The sequence below is a fragment of the Prionailurus bengalensis genome, chromosome B2, assembly GCF_016509475.1.
Source record: "Prionailurus bengalensis isolate Pbe53 chromosome B2, Fcat_Pben_1.1_paternal_pri, whole genome shotgun sequence".
Taxonomy (NCBI): Eukaryota; Metazoa; Chordata; class Mammalia; order Carnivora; family Felidae; genus Prionailurus; species Prionailurus bengalensis.
Genome location: NC_057349.1, coordinates 44,026,009 through 44,042,386, shown reverse-complemented (window position 1 = coordinate 44,042,386; position 16,378 = coordinate 44,026,009). Strand labels below are relative to the sequence as shown.

Genomic DNA, 16,378 nt, shown 5'->3' with positions numbered 1-16,378 from the left:
CACCTTTAAGGAGAAACTTTATTCAAATATTGTGTCATATTAGAATACTTCCAAAATCAAACAGAATATTGATCAAATGTTAACTAGACCAACAAGACAAAGCTCAGAAACAAAACAAAAATCTGAAGGAGTTATTGCTAACAAAGCCATCCCTATAAGTAGTATCATATAATATACTTGCCATAAACCTAGCATTTTCTATTTTAATTTAAACACTATATTCAAAAGAAACAGAAATAGGGGTGGGTTGTTTTTTTTTTTTTTTTTTTTTAAATTTGAGTAATGTGTTAGCATATTGTTTAGCAAAATAAATCCACTTAACTGATTAGAAACAGAACATATTTAAAGGGAGAAGAAAGATCCCAGATCCATATGTTACGGCAAAACCACTATAAATACATTTCGTAGTGGCCCTGAGATCTATTTTGTTTTCAGTGCATATCAGAGTTTTCAAAAATGACAACTTCTTGTGATCATATGCTCTCGACTTGCTCAAATACTCTGTCGGTCTGGGCAAGATGCCACATGTTTAAGAGCAGTTTCGGACAGATTGGCCACATCTATGGATCCACAGTTAAATCTATATCACCTCCAGACCCCTTTTCTGGAAAAAAAAGAGAGAGAGAAGAGACAGAAACCTCAAGTTGAGAAAGAAAAACAAGAAAATTATCTACACGAGTGCTACCACAACAAATTTAATGTCCTTTCAAAATGGTGAGAATTATTCTATGGAGAATTATTCCTACAGAAATGTTTTTTGTCTTTTAGCATTTTGGTTCTCACACTCTACCTATTATCAAAGTTTCTCTAAAATATATAACTGGCATATTTTATATTTTTCTAGAATGATGTTAGTAAAGCTGATAACTGAACAGTCCTTTGTTCTCTTTCACTAGTATGTATTTTTCAAATAATGGGAAAGCCACCAAGAGCGGATTTCACTCTCAATGTACCTCAGTTCTAAGGACCATGTGCTACTTATGAACAAGATCATGCAATAACCAGTAACTTCCAACAAATTGAATCTTATCACGAGAGAAACTAAAAACCCAGAAAGAAATTCTGAGAGATCATTTAATATATGAAGGTCACTTGAATGTATGAGCTAGTCAACGCTGAGAAAATTCTTTAAAATCCTTTAAAATATAAATTTATCGGGGCGCCTGGGTGGCGCAGTCGGTTAAGCGTCCGACTTCAGCCAGGTCACGATCTCGCGGTCCGGGAGTTCGAGCCCCGCGTCAGGCTCTGGGCTGATGGCTCAGAGCCTGGAGCCTGTTTCCGATTCTGTGTCTCCCTCTCTCTCTGCCCCACCCCCGTTCATGCTCTCTCTCTGTCCCAAAAATAAATAAACGTTGAAAAAAAAAATTTTTTTTAATAAAATATAAATTTATCATATTCACAATTTAACTTTCAAGATTAATTCAACCCACAAATTTTCTATGATATTTCAAGAAATCCTCTTCTTTGTTATTTATTCCCAGATGCACATTTAACATTTTTAGCTAAAAATTTTCTACTACTAACATCCAAGGAAATTGATAAACCATTTTTGTTTGAGGATTCAGAATAATGTTACCTTTAAGGCTTGGCAATCTGTTAATAAAAGCTATTTTCTGTTAAAGACACAAATCACCTTCAATTGTAGTATAATCCAATGACATGAAGTAGAGATCTTTCCCCACTGTTTGGAATACAGCCTAACAAAAGGAACCTTTGGATTACCACCAATTCTTTGTTATAGACACAAAATGATTAAAATCAGAAAGGGACCGTAGATAAACCAGAAAAAAATGGTAAACAATGAAAAACTAAGCCTCTTGAAAGTGTGGCAATCTGATTTTGTAGTGAAGAATCACCCAAGAACATTTTCTATCCTTCCAATACTCATTTCTCTGGAACATCTCTACTGGAGCGTCCCATACCGGGAGTAAAGTAGCCTTTTCCAATTTTCAGCTCCCAATCTCCCACAACTTTGGTGTCTGATGCCTTTCTCAAAGGGCTCCTATGCAAACACATTATCCACGGTGAGCCACAGATCCTTTACTAAAGACTTACTGAAGAGGGATATTTCTCCTATATTCCTTTCAACAAGTAACAGCATTGTGTGTATGCATGAAGTCTATACAGAAATTGATTCACGAGACATATTCTTACAATAAAATGAAATCTCTCAGATAAAAAAAAAAAAAAATCCTTAAAAAATGCAATCAGATCACAGTGACTTGACCAAAAAAGTCATGCATAATTTAATACCTCACAATATCCACTTGTAAAGGAAAACCAGCTTATTTGTAGACACATATCTAAGAGTTCCTTCGAATTTGAGGAAAGGATCATTTAATAAATAAAATTAATAACCAAATTTTAAAAAGTAAAGCCTTATCCATAAGTAGCTTCTATATTTGCTAACTGATGTAAAAGCCAGTTGTGTCTATACTATTTTATGAACACTCTGAGTTGCCTTACATAGTTCGCTATTTGGCAGGCATAGGGTAGTTTATCCAAATAGAATCCCATATGTGTACATCTATGCATTTGGCTGTGGATTCTTGAAAAGTAATGAATGGAAAAGATCAGAATGTAAAAGAAAAACTTCAGTAAATACTTATGCAACCTAAGTGAAGCAAGCTGTTATTTTTGACAAGTAAACAAAAACACGAAATTAATATGAGAAGGTGAAGAAAGATGTTCAGTGGTTTTTCACAGTGGAAAAATTTCAAATGACATAAATGTCCACCACTACAAGAAATGGTTTAACAAATGACTGACCATTTGTGTCATATAAGATTATGCAACTATGGCCTTCTGGCTGTGGCCAAGATGGAGTGAGTTGACTATAGCCTGCTTCTCTTTTTTTTTTTTTTTTTAATTTTTTTTTCAACGTTTATTTATTTTTGGGACAGAGAGAGACAGAGCATGAACGGGGGAGGGGCAGAGAGAGAGGGAGACACAGAATCGGAAACAGGCTCCAGGCTCTGAGCCATCAGCCCAGAGCCTGACGCGGGGCTCGAACTCACGGACCGCGAGATCGTGACCTGGCTGAAGTCGGACGCTTAACCGACTGCGCCAACCAGGCGCCCCTAGCCTGCTTCTCTTATACTTGCTACAACTAAAAATTCTGGAAAGTATACAAAAAGTAACCGTGGGCTCTGAAAAGTAAATAGGAACAGGCAGATTGAGGACTGAAGTAAAAACCTGAATAATGACTCATAACAGGGGTGGATTCACAGATGTTTCTTTCCTCCCTCCCTTCCTTCCTTCCTTCCTTCCTTCCTTCCTTCCTTCCTTCCTTCTTCCTCCTCCCTCCCCTCCCCTCCTTCTTCTCTCCTCTCCTCTCCTCTCCTCTTCATTCCTCTCCTCTTCATTCCTCTCCTCTCCTCTCCTTTCCTTTCCTTATTTTTTTCCTTCTTTGTCTCTTAGTTTTGACTTGAGCCTGGACCAAATCAGAGCTGCCCAGCCTGTGTGGATGGCAAAACTCTGACGGAGATCCCTATTTCTAGCCAGCAGATTGGGAAAAGAGGCCCCCTGAATGCTAGAAAGTGACGAATGAATGGGAAATCTCTTCACTATTTTTTCTTTTTTACCTTCTGACCCTGTCATGAGAGCAGCCCCAACTGAAAGTCCGAGAGAAGACTCTGACCAGTGGAACGGGAAAAGGGCTGTTTGTTATCTGGAAATGGGGGGGTGGGGATTGATTTTTCTTGTTTCTCTCTCTGCTTCACTCCAAAGGCAGGCTCAGTCAAACAGAATTGCATGACAGCAAAGAAGGAAACCTTGAGAGAAACATGCTCTCTGTCTAGAGGAGCAAGAAAAAGAGCCCCTAGGAGCTGGATTAAAGAAGATCCTTGAGGGACACCTGGGTGGCTCAGTCAGTTAAGCGCTCAACTTCGGCTCAGGTCATGATCTCACAGTTCTTGAGTTCGAGCCCTGCGTCGGGCTCTGTGTTGACAGCTCAGAGCCTGGAGCCTGCTTCAGAATCTGTCTCCCTCTCTCTCTGCCCCTCTTCCACTCACACTCTGTGTCTCTCAAAAATGAATAAACATTAAAAAAAAATAATAATAATAATAAAGAAGATCCTTGAGGCCAGCAAGTGTGGAGGAAATCTCAGAGAGAAAAGGAATTGAAAAATATGAATCCCTAATACTATAAATGAAGTGATATAAATCCCAAGGTCAACCCTCAACTATGCATATGCAGAAGAGAACCAACTAAGCATAGCAATCTTTAACACCCGATCTACTATATAAACTGCTACCTAAGTCCCTGGGAGGCTTATGCTCTGGGCGGATGCAAACACCAAAGCAAAGTCTCTGAAAACTAAACTGACATTGGAACCCACAAGCAAAGAAGGAGAGACAGAACTTGTGGTATGAACCCAACTGGGTTGACCACCTGCTAAAATAAAGACTTCAATATTTTCTAGAAGATTTTAATAGGATCCAAAGTCTTGCAACATAATGTTCAAAACATTTGGGACATAATCCAAAATTACTCAACATACAAAGAACTAGGAAAAGCTAATCATATTTCAAGGGGATCAGTAGATGGCAAGCCCTGAGGTGACCAGATATTGGAACTATCAGATACATATTTTAAAGTAAAAACGTCAACAAATGTCAAACAGAATAAACTCAAATGCCCAGATATTATAATGGCATGGGAAATTGAACACAAAATATAAAATACAGAACACAAAATATAAAACTGTATGCAGAATGAAATCAATTATGCACAAAATATGTCGATGACATACGTACATTCCATATAAATAGAAAAATTATGAAATAAAATGAAACCGATCAAGCTCTTTGTCTTAGACGGATGTATTATAGGTTATAGATACTTTGTTTCAAATTTGCCATTTTTCCAGATTTTCTACATCAGATGTATTTTATAAAGATCTCAGACACCAAACAATTTTCATTTTTAAAATCCCCTCTCCCCCGAATCAAGGTATAAAACATTAATAACCAGTTTGCCCAAAGGGATACTTGGCATAAAGTCCGGAATCACTGATTTTGTTATTGTTGCTTTTCATTGTCATTAATTCCAGTATTAGTATTCTTTTTTCTTGATTATTCCCAAACACAAGGGCTTTGGAAATAGTTTAAATTACCTTTCAAAATGAGACACAATGCTCTCATTAATTAGTATTTATATTCATACCTCAGATGGACTCTTATCTAATTTGGGTATGCCATTCCAGACATTCTCAGGGTTCACTATCTCCTCCATACCATTTGAAAGGTTCAAAACCTACAAGAGAAAAAAGGTATTTAATAAAACTTGGTAGTTTCCAAAAACTGTAACTGATTTATGGACCCTGGCAATCCTTCTTCAACTGAAATACCTCAAAAGGCAATGAAAATCATTTTATTAAACTTCAACTTTACGCTTTTAACTCTATGGAACTTCTGTTCAAAAAACATATTGAGCATGCCTAGATGTCAAAGGTAGCTAAAAATGAGATCTTAAGAAGCTCAACATTTTGTGGAGAAACAGATCTCTAAGCAGATCATTACATCGTAGTAAGTACAGACCTCTGTAGCAGGAGAAGTGGGAATATAATATAGGTATAAAGTTTTTGGTGTGTGGGGAGGGTGAAGAGATGGAGAGATTTAGAAATAATGCTAGTGAATGCTCCCTGGAAGAGGCAATGCAAAACGAAAATGAAGACGCAATGAAAATCTTCCAAAAATAAGTGAAAATCGGGGCACTCAGGTGGATCAGTTGGCGAGAGTCTGGTTCTTGATTTCAGCTCAGGCCATGATTCCAGGTTCATGGGATTAAGCCCTGCATTGGGCTCCTCGCTGAGCACAGAGCCTGTTTAAGATTCATTCTCTCTCTCCCTCTGTCCCTCTCTCCTGCTCACACTCTCTCCTCTCTCAAAAAAATAAAAATATTGCAACTACATGGATGGAACTGGAGGGTATGATGCTAAGTGAAATTAGTCAGTCAGAGAAAGACAAAAATCATATGACTTCACTCATATGAGGACTTTAAGAGACAAAACAGATGAACATAAGGGAAGGGAAACAAAAATAATGTAAAAACAAGGGAAGGGGACAAAACAGAAGAGACTCATAAATATGGAGAACCAGCTGAGGGTTACGGGAGGGGTGTGGGAGGGGGGATGGGCTAAATGGCTAAGGGGCACTAAGGAATCTACTCCTGAAATCATTGTTGCACTAGATGCTAACTAATTTGGATGCAAAATTAAAAAAAAAAAAAACAATGGTGGAAATTAGGTGCCTCTGTACTACCTTCATGATTTTTCTGCAACCGAAAACTCTTCCAAAAATAAGGCCTATCTAAAAATAAAATAATAACAAAATAAAAATAAAAGTGAAAATGAGCCAGTATGGGAGGGGGATAGAATACAAGTGACTGGATCTGCATTATTAAATATATTGAAGGAGCCCTGTGGAATGATATATATAAGAGAGAGCGAGCAATTTGGTGCCCATCCAATATAAGTTACAAAACATAAAGGAGTAAACCTAAGACTGGAGAAGAATACGGACACTCAGCCCTAGAAGACCTCAGGTCCCCTAGAGGACCATGCCATGTTAGTGAGCATGGCTTGGTTTTTCTATCCTAGACCAGTGGCTCTCAAATTTTAATGGTAAGAGAATGCTCGTTCCTGGTCCTACCCCCAGAAATTCTGTAGTAGCCAGCCAGGGCAAGGTGCAGGAATCGACTGCTTAAGAAACCCACCAGGTGATTCTGACACAGGTGGTTTTTTGGGACCACAGGAGAAACACAATCAACTGGATGTCCCCAAGGAGTTTTACACACAGGAATTCTGTCGTCAGATTTGCATCTGACAAAGTGTCACACTGGTAGTGTAGAGAGTCAGCTGAAGGAACACTAGAAGAAGTAAACCGAAATAGGTTAATAGAGTAATCCACTTGTAAAATAAGGGACTTCACACCAAGGCAGTGACAGTAGGTGTAAAAAGTTTTAACTAAGTGATAAGAAGTGGAAAGTGTGACTGATAGGATTTGGTGACTGATAGGATTTCAGAGGCAAGGAAGATACAAGAGTCGGGGATGATTTCTTGCCAGGATGCTTACATCTGATCTTCGAGATGAGTTCTGCACTGCACCAAATTTTAAGGGGAATGATCAGGTAAACGTCTGTTCAAGTGCATTTTCTAGTCTGGTGAAGTTGGCTAAAATTTCCTCAACAGTCTCCAAAGTAACTTTTGAGATAAAGTGCTTCCATTTCACTTACCCTTGTGCCTTCTTCACCTATTTCCAGAATCTCACATTTAGACCATGTGTTTCTTAGACTTGACCACACAACACACTTGGATCCAACGGCAAATCCTTCCAGAGTGTAGGTCTTCTCTGCTTGAGCTGCCAAATTGAATAAAGACTCAGCGTGTACCTCTTAATCCCTTGATGTTAAATACACAAGCAAAGCATTTTCTTATCTGCATTGACTATTCCTATATAATCAATGTCACAGATGGTCTCAGTCTGTATCTTTTCCTGGATTTCATTTTAAATTCTTCCAGGGCCCTTTCCCAATAAAATTCCTTATCACTTTCTTCAAAAAATACCAGCATGGGGGCGCCTGGGTGGCGCAGTCGGTTAAGCGTCCGACTTCAGCCAGGTCACGATCTCGCGGTCCGGGAGTTCGAGCCCCGCGTCAGGCTCTGGGCTGATGGCTCGGAGCCTGGAGCCTGTTTCCGATTCTGGGTCTCCCTCTCTCTCTGCCCCTCCCCCGTTCATGCTCTGTTTCTCTCTGTCCCAAAAATAAATAAACATTGAAAAAAAAAATTTAAAAAAAAAAAAAAAATACCAGCATGATGTGATGCGTCTTTTAAGAATATGAATCTGGGGGCGCCTGGGTGGCTCAGTTGGTTGGGCGTCCAACTTCGGCTCAGGTCATGATCTCAGCGCTTGTGAGTTCGAGCCCCGCGTCGGGCTCTGTGCCGACAGCTCAGAGCCTGGAGTCTGCTCTGGATTCTGTGTCCCTCTCTCTCTGCCCCTCCCTCGCTTATGCTCTGTCTCTCTCTCTTTCTCAAAAATAAGTAAAACATTAAAAAAAAAAAAAAAAGAATATGAATCTGATTCCTGAATTCAGCTGTTGGCAGCTGGTTATTGTTGCCACATGCGATGTGGTCTATGGTTACAACAGCTGTTTCTGAAGCAGCATATTACAAATTGGTAGACATTCTTATCACAGAGCTATTACTTACTATTAATAAAATGTGGCAAGGGGGACTAAAAACCTAGGATAATATTTAAATGAATTGTAGTACAGCCACTGAATGGAATCCTAGAGAGTTAAAATATTTTGAAAACAGGTTTAAGGGATTAAAATGCAGGATTTGACACTATGATAATATGATTTTTAAAAAATTTTTTTAACGTTTATTTATTTTTGAGACAGAGAGAGACAGAGCATGAACGGGGAGGGGCAGAGAGAGAGGGAGACACAGAATCCGAAACAGGCTCCAGGCTCTGAGCTGTCAGCACAGAGCCCGACGTGGGGCTCGAACTCACGGACTGTGAGATCATGACCTGAGCCGAAGTCGGATGCTTAACCGACCAAGCCACCCAGGCGCCCCGATAATACGATTTCTATTTAGTTCTTTAAACTGTATGTAAATAGACACAGGGTGAAAGACAACAGGAAAGAAGTGCACTACAGCTTTAATAGTGGCAGGCTTATGGTGATATGGGAGATTTTCATTCTCCCTAGACTACTGTTTTCTCTATTTTGTATAATGGCTCAAATTTAATAATCTAAAAATTGACATATGGGGCACCTGGCTGAACCGTCAGCGTCCGACCCTTGATTTCGGCTCAGCTCATGATCCCAGTCTTGGGATCGAGCTCTGTGCTGAGCATGGAGACCATCTAAGGTTCTCTCTCTCTCCCTCCCCCCCTCTGCCCACCCTCCCCCCACCCCCCGGGACACATTCTCTCTCTCAGATAAAAATAATAATAATAATAATGATAATAAGTAAAAATTGACATATAAGAAGTCTAACATTGATTATTTCCCAAGCCCTAAAAGTTAGGCATTTCGTGTAACTTTGTTTTGTTTGTTTGCTTGTTTAATTTAGAGTGTGAGAATCTTAAACACACTCCATGCTCAGCGCGGAGCCAGACGTGGGGCTCAGTCCCACGACTCCGGGATCACGACCTGAGCCCAAATCAAGAGTTGGATGCTCAGCCAACTGAGCCACCCAGGGGCCCCCATTTCATGTAACTTTTAAATCTTATTAAGTAGAAAGAAAACAGCCATACATGTAGTTTACTTAAAAAGTTCATAATAAATCTTCTCCAATATTGACTCATGGCTGGTCTCTTGCTTGGTTACTATAAGCTCCCCAAATCTAGTGTTTGTTTAGGGGTTTCTAAATAAATGACAAGGTGTATGCATGAACAAAATGGTTAAATTTGAAAACTCTGCAAAAATGATCCCTATCGTCAATTCACGCCTACAGTAGTGCTTAGCAAAGGAACAACATGTTTTTTTAAGACTTACCAAAAAACGGAACTTTTGATTGTAAAGATTATTTGCTTACATTTGAAACATGATTACTTTTTGGAAACACTGATTCTAAGCATTTTATTCTTAAACACAAAATTAATAATTTAGCAGCATTTCATCCAGCCTACAAGGTATGGTTCTACACTGATTTCGCAACTTCATCTCCCCACACTTAAAATGCTCGTCATGAAATCCAAATCTGATTCTCTTTTCAGGTTTTAATCTTTCCCCCCAAAAATGAATGAAGAAAAAAACAAGGCAAAAAGTAAATAAGAATTATTGTCTTTAAGACAAGTAGGTATTTTTTGAAAAACACTAAGTTAAGTAAAAGTATAAGAAATTACATACCTGAGACGCGATCTTGTAAAGCATTATTGCGCTTCCTTCCGTCTCTGGATTCTTCTTCGGAGAACGAAGTCAGTGGTGAAATGGCATCTCTGCTTTTGTACTCTGTAAATTCTTCTTTATATATGTTCATTTCAGCTTGCCTGTTGGGATCGCAATTCATTCCGTGTAGGTGCAAGGGTAACCTAGGCTGGTCGTCAAAACATTCCATACAACTTGACTTCCTTGCGTCCTCAGCGCACGTGGGGTCTTGGGCTCTCTGACCGACTCGTAGAGACAAAGGGTTTATTTTGTCGTCTAAACACAGCTGGGCTGTGGGTAATTCTAGTTCCGGCTGTTTCTCAGATTGACAGTTGAGGGGAAGCTGCGCTGTACATGGATGCAGGGTGGCTTCTGTGTCACAGCCCTGGGGGAGGGGCACAAGTGGAGGCACCCGGCCTGGCTCTTTTTCTTCATCCCCGACTAGAGAATGCTGTAACTCAATGGACTCCAGCTCCAGGAACTCTTTTGATTCATCATCAGGAGAAAGTGGCACCTCGAGTGAGTTCAGTTCTAATATCTCCTTGGTTTCACTAGCCTGCAGTGGAAGTAACGTGTTAAATCCCGTCATGAGGTATTTATCATCAAACTTTGCTTCGTCAACCAGATGGCACTCTCTTTTACCTTCCAGTACCTCGATGCCTATTTTATCTTTGCGTGGGTTTTCGAAAGCTTCAAAAATGTTGTCAGTGTCAGGGTCATAGAACTTAGTTGCTTTGGCTTCAGTGATGTTTAAATCTTTTTCAATTCTTTCAGAGAGCTCATCTGTCTGGGACTCGACATATAGGGCTTTCTCTTGTCCAGCTTTACTACTTGGTTTCTTAAATCCAACCTCAGGACTGAGGGACCCAAGAGCTCCCTTTATCTCCGGGTCATGTTTTTCATAGGGCAGATCGCTGTTACTAACGCCAATCTTAGAATATTTCTTCATCTTCTGATTAATACTTTCGCCTTTGCTTTTCAAGTCAACGATTGCTAAAGGGATATTACAAACATCCCTTTTGATTTCTAATATTGTTAGCTCCAACACATCTTCTGTTACTATTTCATAAAAATAGTCATTTCCCTCTTGACGGCACGCACCTTCTGAAATATTAAATCCTGAGAGGCAACATGGAAAGGCTTGCATGGGAACCACCAAGAGTTCAGAAGGAATATTCCAGAGTGCTTTGGGGTCCACGCAGTCTTCGATGTTTCCAAAGTCCACAAGCCTGACAGATACCAGATAATCATCACAAATATTGGTGATAAGTGCCCTGTAATAATGCCCATCTTCTCTATATCTCACTATGCAAGGATCTCCAATATGAGGGCATGGGACACAACTTCTCCAAGCCGTTACTTGTTCTCCAGCAGTTTGTACTTCTACTTCTAAAAACTGAAGTTTCTCGGTATCAGCAAACTGACACCAAAAATATTCAGGTCCATCTATCACAGTGGCATATGCTCTTATCGTCTTCATCTTTGGGTTGTACCAGTTAAGAAACCGTGAAGTGCCAATGTCTGTTTTGTGGACAGACTTTGAACAGGCACCTTTAATGATTTGGTCAGAAAGTCCTACTTGAGATTTGTCACTGAAAGCATATCTGTTAATCATGTCTTCTGCTATGATCCCATGTTCATCAGCAAGAATAACTTCCCATCTGTCTTGGAATTGAACAAATTCACATCTTATTTGAACCTCATCTGTCCTTCGGGAAAAGTAACGCGTCACTGCCTTACAGTTTAAAATCTCGGGAACCCAAAGTCCTCTCAAGGAGCAGTGAATGCACAGGGCTGGTACCAGTGCGTTAAGAAGGTCCAGCTTACCTATCTTGTTAGTATGGACCACAGAAACATTGCCATAATCTATAAACTGTACACACAGAAGGTCATTGGGTTGTTGTTCCCTGACCACAGCCCGATACCACAAACTGTCTTCTGGAAAAATGGCACATGTTACATCTCCTCTCTGCAAAGGTGGACCTGAATAAAATTCTGGCCTGGTCCTAACATCATTTAATCTCTCTGAAAGACTAGTGATTTCAGCTTCATCTTCTGTTAGTTGAACATAAAAGTCTGAAAGGTCATTTATGTGGGAAACATACACCACTGTTTTAAAGCCAGGCATTATAATCTTCTGAGGGAGCTCAGAAAATTTTAGAGGCAAATCTTTGTTACACGAATCTCCTATGTTTCTCTCTGAAAGGGTAGCTTCTAGTCTTGTGGCTTTCAAAGGCGACTCAGCAGAACTTTCTTCTTTCTTCTCGGCTGTGAAGGGACACATTTGATTATCTTTATTTCCCACGGAGTCCTGATACTGAGTGACTAAGTTTGTCTTTGTCGAACTTCGTAAAAGCTTGGTTTCCCTACATGCTGGGCTGGTCTTAGATTTGTGTGGTTCTCCCAAGATCTCCATGCTACATAATGCAGAGTTCTCTACTGATTTGCTTGAATACTCCGTAGGTGACAACTTGAGATTTTCCTTCTTTACTTCAAGAGTTTCTGTCGTGGTGGTGAGATCTTTGCTTTCTTCTTTTTTTCTTGTCCCACCCTTGTAGCCAAGTAACCCTAACTTCTCATTGATATTAGCGTTGATTTGGATACTGTCGTCATAGAGTTCTATAATCAGTCTCCCATCTGGATCTTTTGCCACCACCAAAGCCTTCAATGACTTATCTAAAACAGTCTCCTGGAACCATGTTGTAATTTCGTCTGGTATGTGATCGGGTATGTCAGACAATGAACACTTAACAGCTTGCATGGGCAGAAGTAAGACATCATACGCATCCCTAGGTAGCGGAAGCAGATCATCGCTGGTTACCACATAAATGTTTCCAAAATCAACAAAAAAGACTTTCTTTGGTTCTTTTCCTATTGTCATCCCCCTATACCAGTTTCCATCAGTGTACTTGGCAAGGCACAAGGTTCCAGGGGTCAAGGGGGATGTTTTCAAATTCGGCAAAACTTTACTCAATTGTGTAATATTACAGGACAACTGTTCTAAAATATTTGCGTTTCTTCCCAGTTGGCAATAAAATGTCCAAGGGTCGTCGACGTGCGTTATATACACCAATTCTTCACTTCCAATTTTCATCTCGTGTGTCGAATAGTAGTAAGAATGTAGCTGAACGGAGGACTCCAGGGGCTTCTGAAGTTTCACTGGCCTTGCGAGTCTCTTTTCTACCAAAAAGTGGCAGGCACTCTGAAACGGTGTTAGCAAATCCACTATGTTAAACAGCTCTTCGTCATGCGCTGAAGCCAAAGCAAATACTGTGCATTTCAATTCGAGATTGTCTTCCCATGCGTTGTCTACAAATTCCCTAAAAGCTTGGATTGCCTTTTCATTCCAAGCAAAAGGATTTTGACCCGTTGGTTGAATTAAATTATAAAGACTGCACCGAAAAGCCTGAGCCTTAACCTTGAGAAACTCTTCACTAATTGAGCAAATATTCTTCACAGCCACCATATCTTCGTCTCCATAATCTACAAACATTACTCTGACGCGCTGTGAAGATTGTGCCCCGCGGATCACAGCTCTGGACCATTTTCCATTTACCGTGCGTTTTGCCAGACAAGCGGGGGCGGTCCCCTGGTAAGGAGCAGCTGTGTTCTCGCAGTAGTCCTGGATATCACACATCAGAGTTTTAAAGTCTTGAATGTTCCTGGTCAGCTGGCACCAGAAGTAGCCGGGGTTTTCAACAGAAGACACTTTGACTCCTACTGTACTTCCGACTCTCACCTCTCCTTTACAAGAAGAGTCTGGCGTAATTTCCAGGAAGTTCTGCACCAGAGGAGAATAAACAGATACTCTTTTTTCTTTCTCCTGCACCACTAGTCCAGCCGGGGTATCTGCAGCGACTGGCGGATCAGTCAAAATTTCTGCAACAGAGCTAGTTGTGTTGTCTCTCTGGGCCTTCTGTTCTACGTCTCCCCTCTTGGCAGGAGAGATTTTGTTATTCTCGGCAGGAAAATGGTTTGAAACACGCCCTGGAGAATGGGCACTTATGAGAACGTTCTCCTGTGTTTCAAATTCCTGATACTTTGCATATCCGGCTTGAGCCATTACCTTACTAATGTTTTCTTCCCCTGTTCTTGATTCATCGAGAATCTCAATAACATATTGCTTATCCTGCTTATCAAGGACATGGATAACCAATTCTTTGTGGAGCACAGTCTTTTTGAAAAAGGAAACTGCCTCCTGGCTCCAGCTTTCCCCCAAAGGCCAAATATCGGCCAGCGTGCACCTCAGAGCCAACACTGGCAGTCGTCTAAACTGAGGAAGCAGCATCCTCACGTCGTACCAATCCACGTTTTCCAAACTGCCCCGGTCAACTAGGAATACGGCCACACTCTTGTCATCTAATCTGGTGACCATGGCCCGATAATAGCCGTTCTCTTTCCATTTGACACAGCAAAGGTCATTGGGTTTGGGTTTCAACACCACCCCCTCCAGCTTACTGGCTGAGGAATAGAAACTGCACATCCTCCTCATCAGCTTGCTGAAGGTGCCATTGTGCTTCCTCAACCTAATCCAAAACTCGGACGGATTTTTAACAAACTCTACCTGGGCATCATAGAAGGCGTTTATCTTCAACCTGGTAGATCTTAAGGCCGGGAGTGGAATCTCTTCATCCGCTTCTTCAGTAGGAGACTGAGACTGAAGAGCTGTGGCTTGTCCCTTCTCCTCTTCCTCCTCTTCTTCCCCTTCCTCCTCCTCCTCCTCCTCCTCCTCCTCCCTTCCCTGGCTCTGCAGGAATTGGTCGGCCAGGCAACAGGACTGTAGCCCGAATACACAGTTCAGGTTGGTCCCATCTTTTCCATACAGAGTGACATAATACACGTGCTCAAAGGAACAGTAAAATTCAATCTTTGCATTCACCGCCTGGCCCAGTATCAGTGTCTTCAGGTCACCCACCTGTGACCGAGACCAGCCTCTCCCACCGTCCCAGAGCCCATACAAGGCACAGGGGTAGGTCACCACGGGCATTCGAAAATACTCGGGCAGCAAGTAGCGGAGACTGCTGCAGCTCACTAACTCCTTCCTTCCATAGTCTACGTGGAGCACCTGGGCACAGCGCTGGGGCCGAAACGTCTCCAACAAGAGCGCTCTGTACCAATGTCCGTCCAACCCACAGGAGGCACACGGAGAGCCAGGCTTGTCTGGGCTCTCCTCCCTCTCCTCCCGGGTGGCACTGGGAGAGTTCTCATCCCCCGTCCCCGTGGAACCCCAGTATATCTGGGCCATGCTCTCGGACAGGCGGTGGATCTCCTGCGAGAGGCTCCGGAGCTGGCAGTGAATGCGGTGGGGGTGGCACACCTGGGTCACCACCACCGGCTCCGTCACGCCCAGCTGCAGCTGCGGGTAGAAATAGTCCAGGCCAGGGTGCTCCTGCTTCGGAGGGACTCGCGGGAGGACCCGGGCCCCCGAGCCTAGGCCGGCAGCGGCCGCCGTCAGGTAGCGCTTGAGCAGCGAGCGGAAGAGGCTGTCGGGCACCTGCCGCGCCAGGCTGAGCTCCTGCATCTGCTGCGACAGCCCGGGCACCTCCAGAAGGACCAGGCGATGGAGCAGCAGCACGTCCAGCACGCGCCCGTGCACCTGCCCGCCCTGCAGGCTGCTGAGGAAGTCCACGGCGCTGGGCGGCCAGGGCTGGGGCTCGCCCCCGCCCGCGCCGCCGCCGCCCGCCGGCACCAGGCCGGCCAGCACGCAGCCCAGCACCTCGGAGGGCAGGTGGAAGAACTCGCTGCGCCCCGGCGCCAGGGAGCCCGCGTCCGCCGTGACGGTGCGGCCCTCGTCGAGCAGGAAGACGCGGCTCTCCTGCGCCTGCTGGCTGACCACGCGGCAGCGGTGCCATACGAGCCCCACCTGCACCAGGCACAGCTCGCCCGGAGAGGCCGTGGCGCTGCCCGGCGCCCACGGGAGGCGCGTGGCCGCCGCTTCCTGAATCTCCCGGTTCAGGCGCAAGTACTCCTCCCGCCGCTCGCCCACCAGCCCCCAGAGCTGCACGGGGATCACCTCAGGGCGCACGTCCACGAACGACACCCGCAGGACCAGCGAGGTCCCCGGGGTGGGCAGACCGGGCGTCGAGGACATCTCCGCGGCGCGGTTCCGCGCTGGCGCACCCAGCCGCCAGCGCCCCCGCGCCAGTGCCGCGGGAGGGACGGCCCCACGGCCCCAGGCTCCGGGCACAGAGGGACCGGGAAGGACGCCCGGCGAGGCGCCCCGAAGGCAAGGTCTCCGACGCCGGGTCTCCGGGACTCGCGCCGACTGGTAAGACCGGCGGCGGGACCAACCGCCGCGTTCGCGCCGCGCATGCATTTGCAGCGCGCGGCGCCCCGCTTCTGGTCGCGGGAGGCCGGCCGGGCCCGCGGGCTCGGCGAGGCGCGGGGGAGCTGGGCCCCGGCGCGGCGCGGCGCGGCGCGGGGCGAGGCCTGCGATTTGGCCGAAGGGGCTGGGAGGGCTGTTCCCGAGGCCACGGGGTGTCGGGGTCGCGATCCAACC

General features: G+C 43.8%; 1 protein-coding gene across 1 annotated transcript; it reads right to left on the bottom strand.

Annotated features, from left to right (window-relative positions):
• TDRD6 (tudor domain containing 6) lies at positions 1–16,074 on the bottom strand. Its single transcript, XM_043591589.1, has 4 exons — positions 9,862–16,074; positions 7,237–7,361; positions 5,167–5,256; positions 1–604 (listed from the first exon to the last, which is right to left on the bottom strand). Exons 1-4 carry the CDS (start codon positions 15,968–15,970, stop codon positions 581–583), a joined length of 6,348 nt encoding a protein of 2,115 aa, XP_043447524.1. The 5' UTR covers positions 15,971–16,074; the 3' UTR covers positions 1–580.
• Between the last annotated feature and the right edge of the window lie 304 nt (positions 16,075–16,378).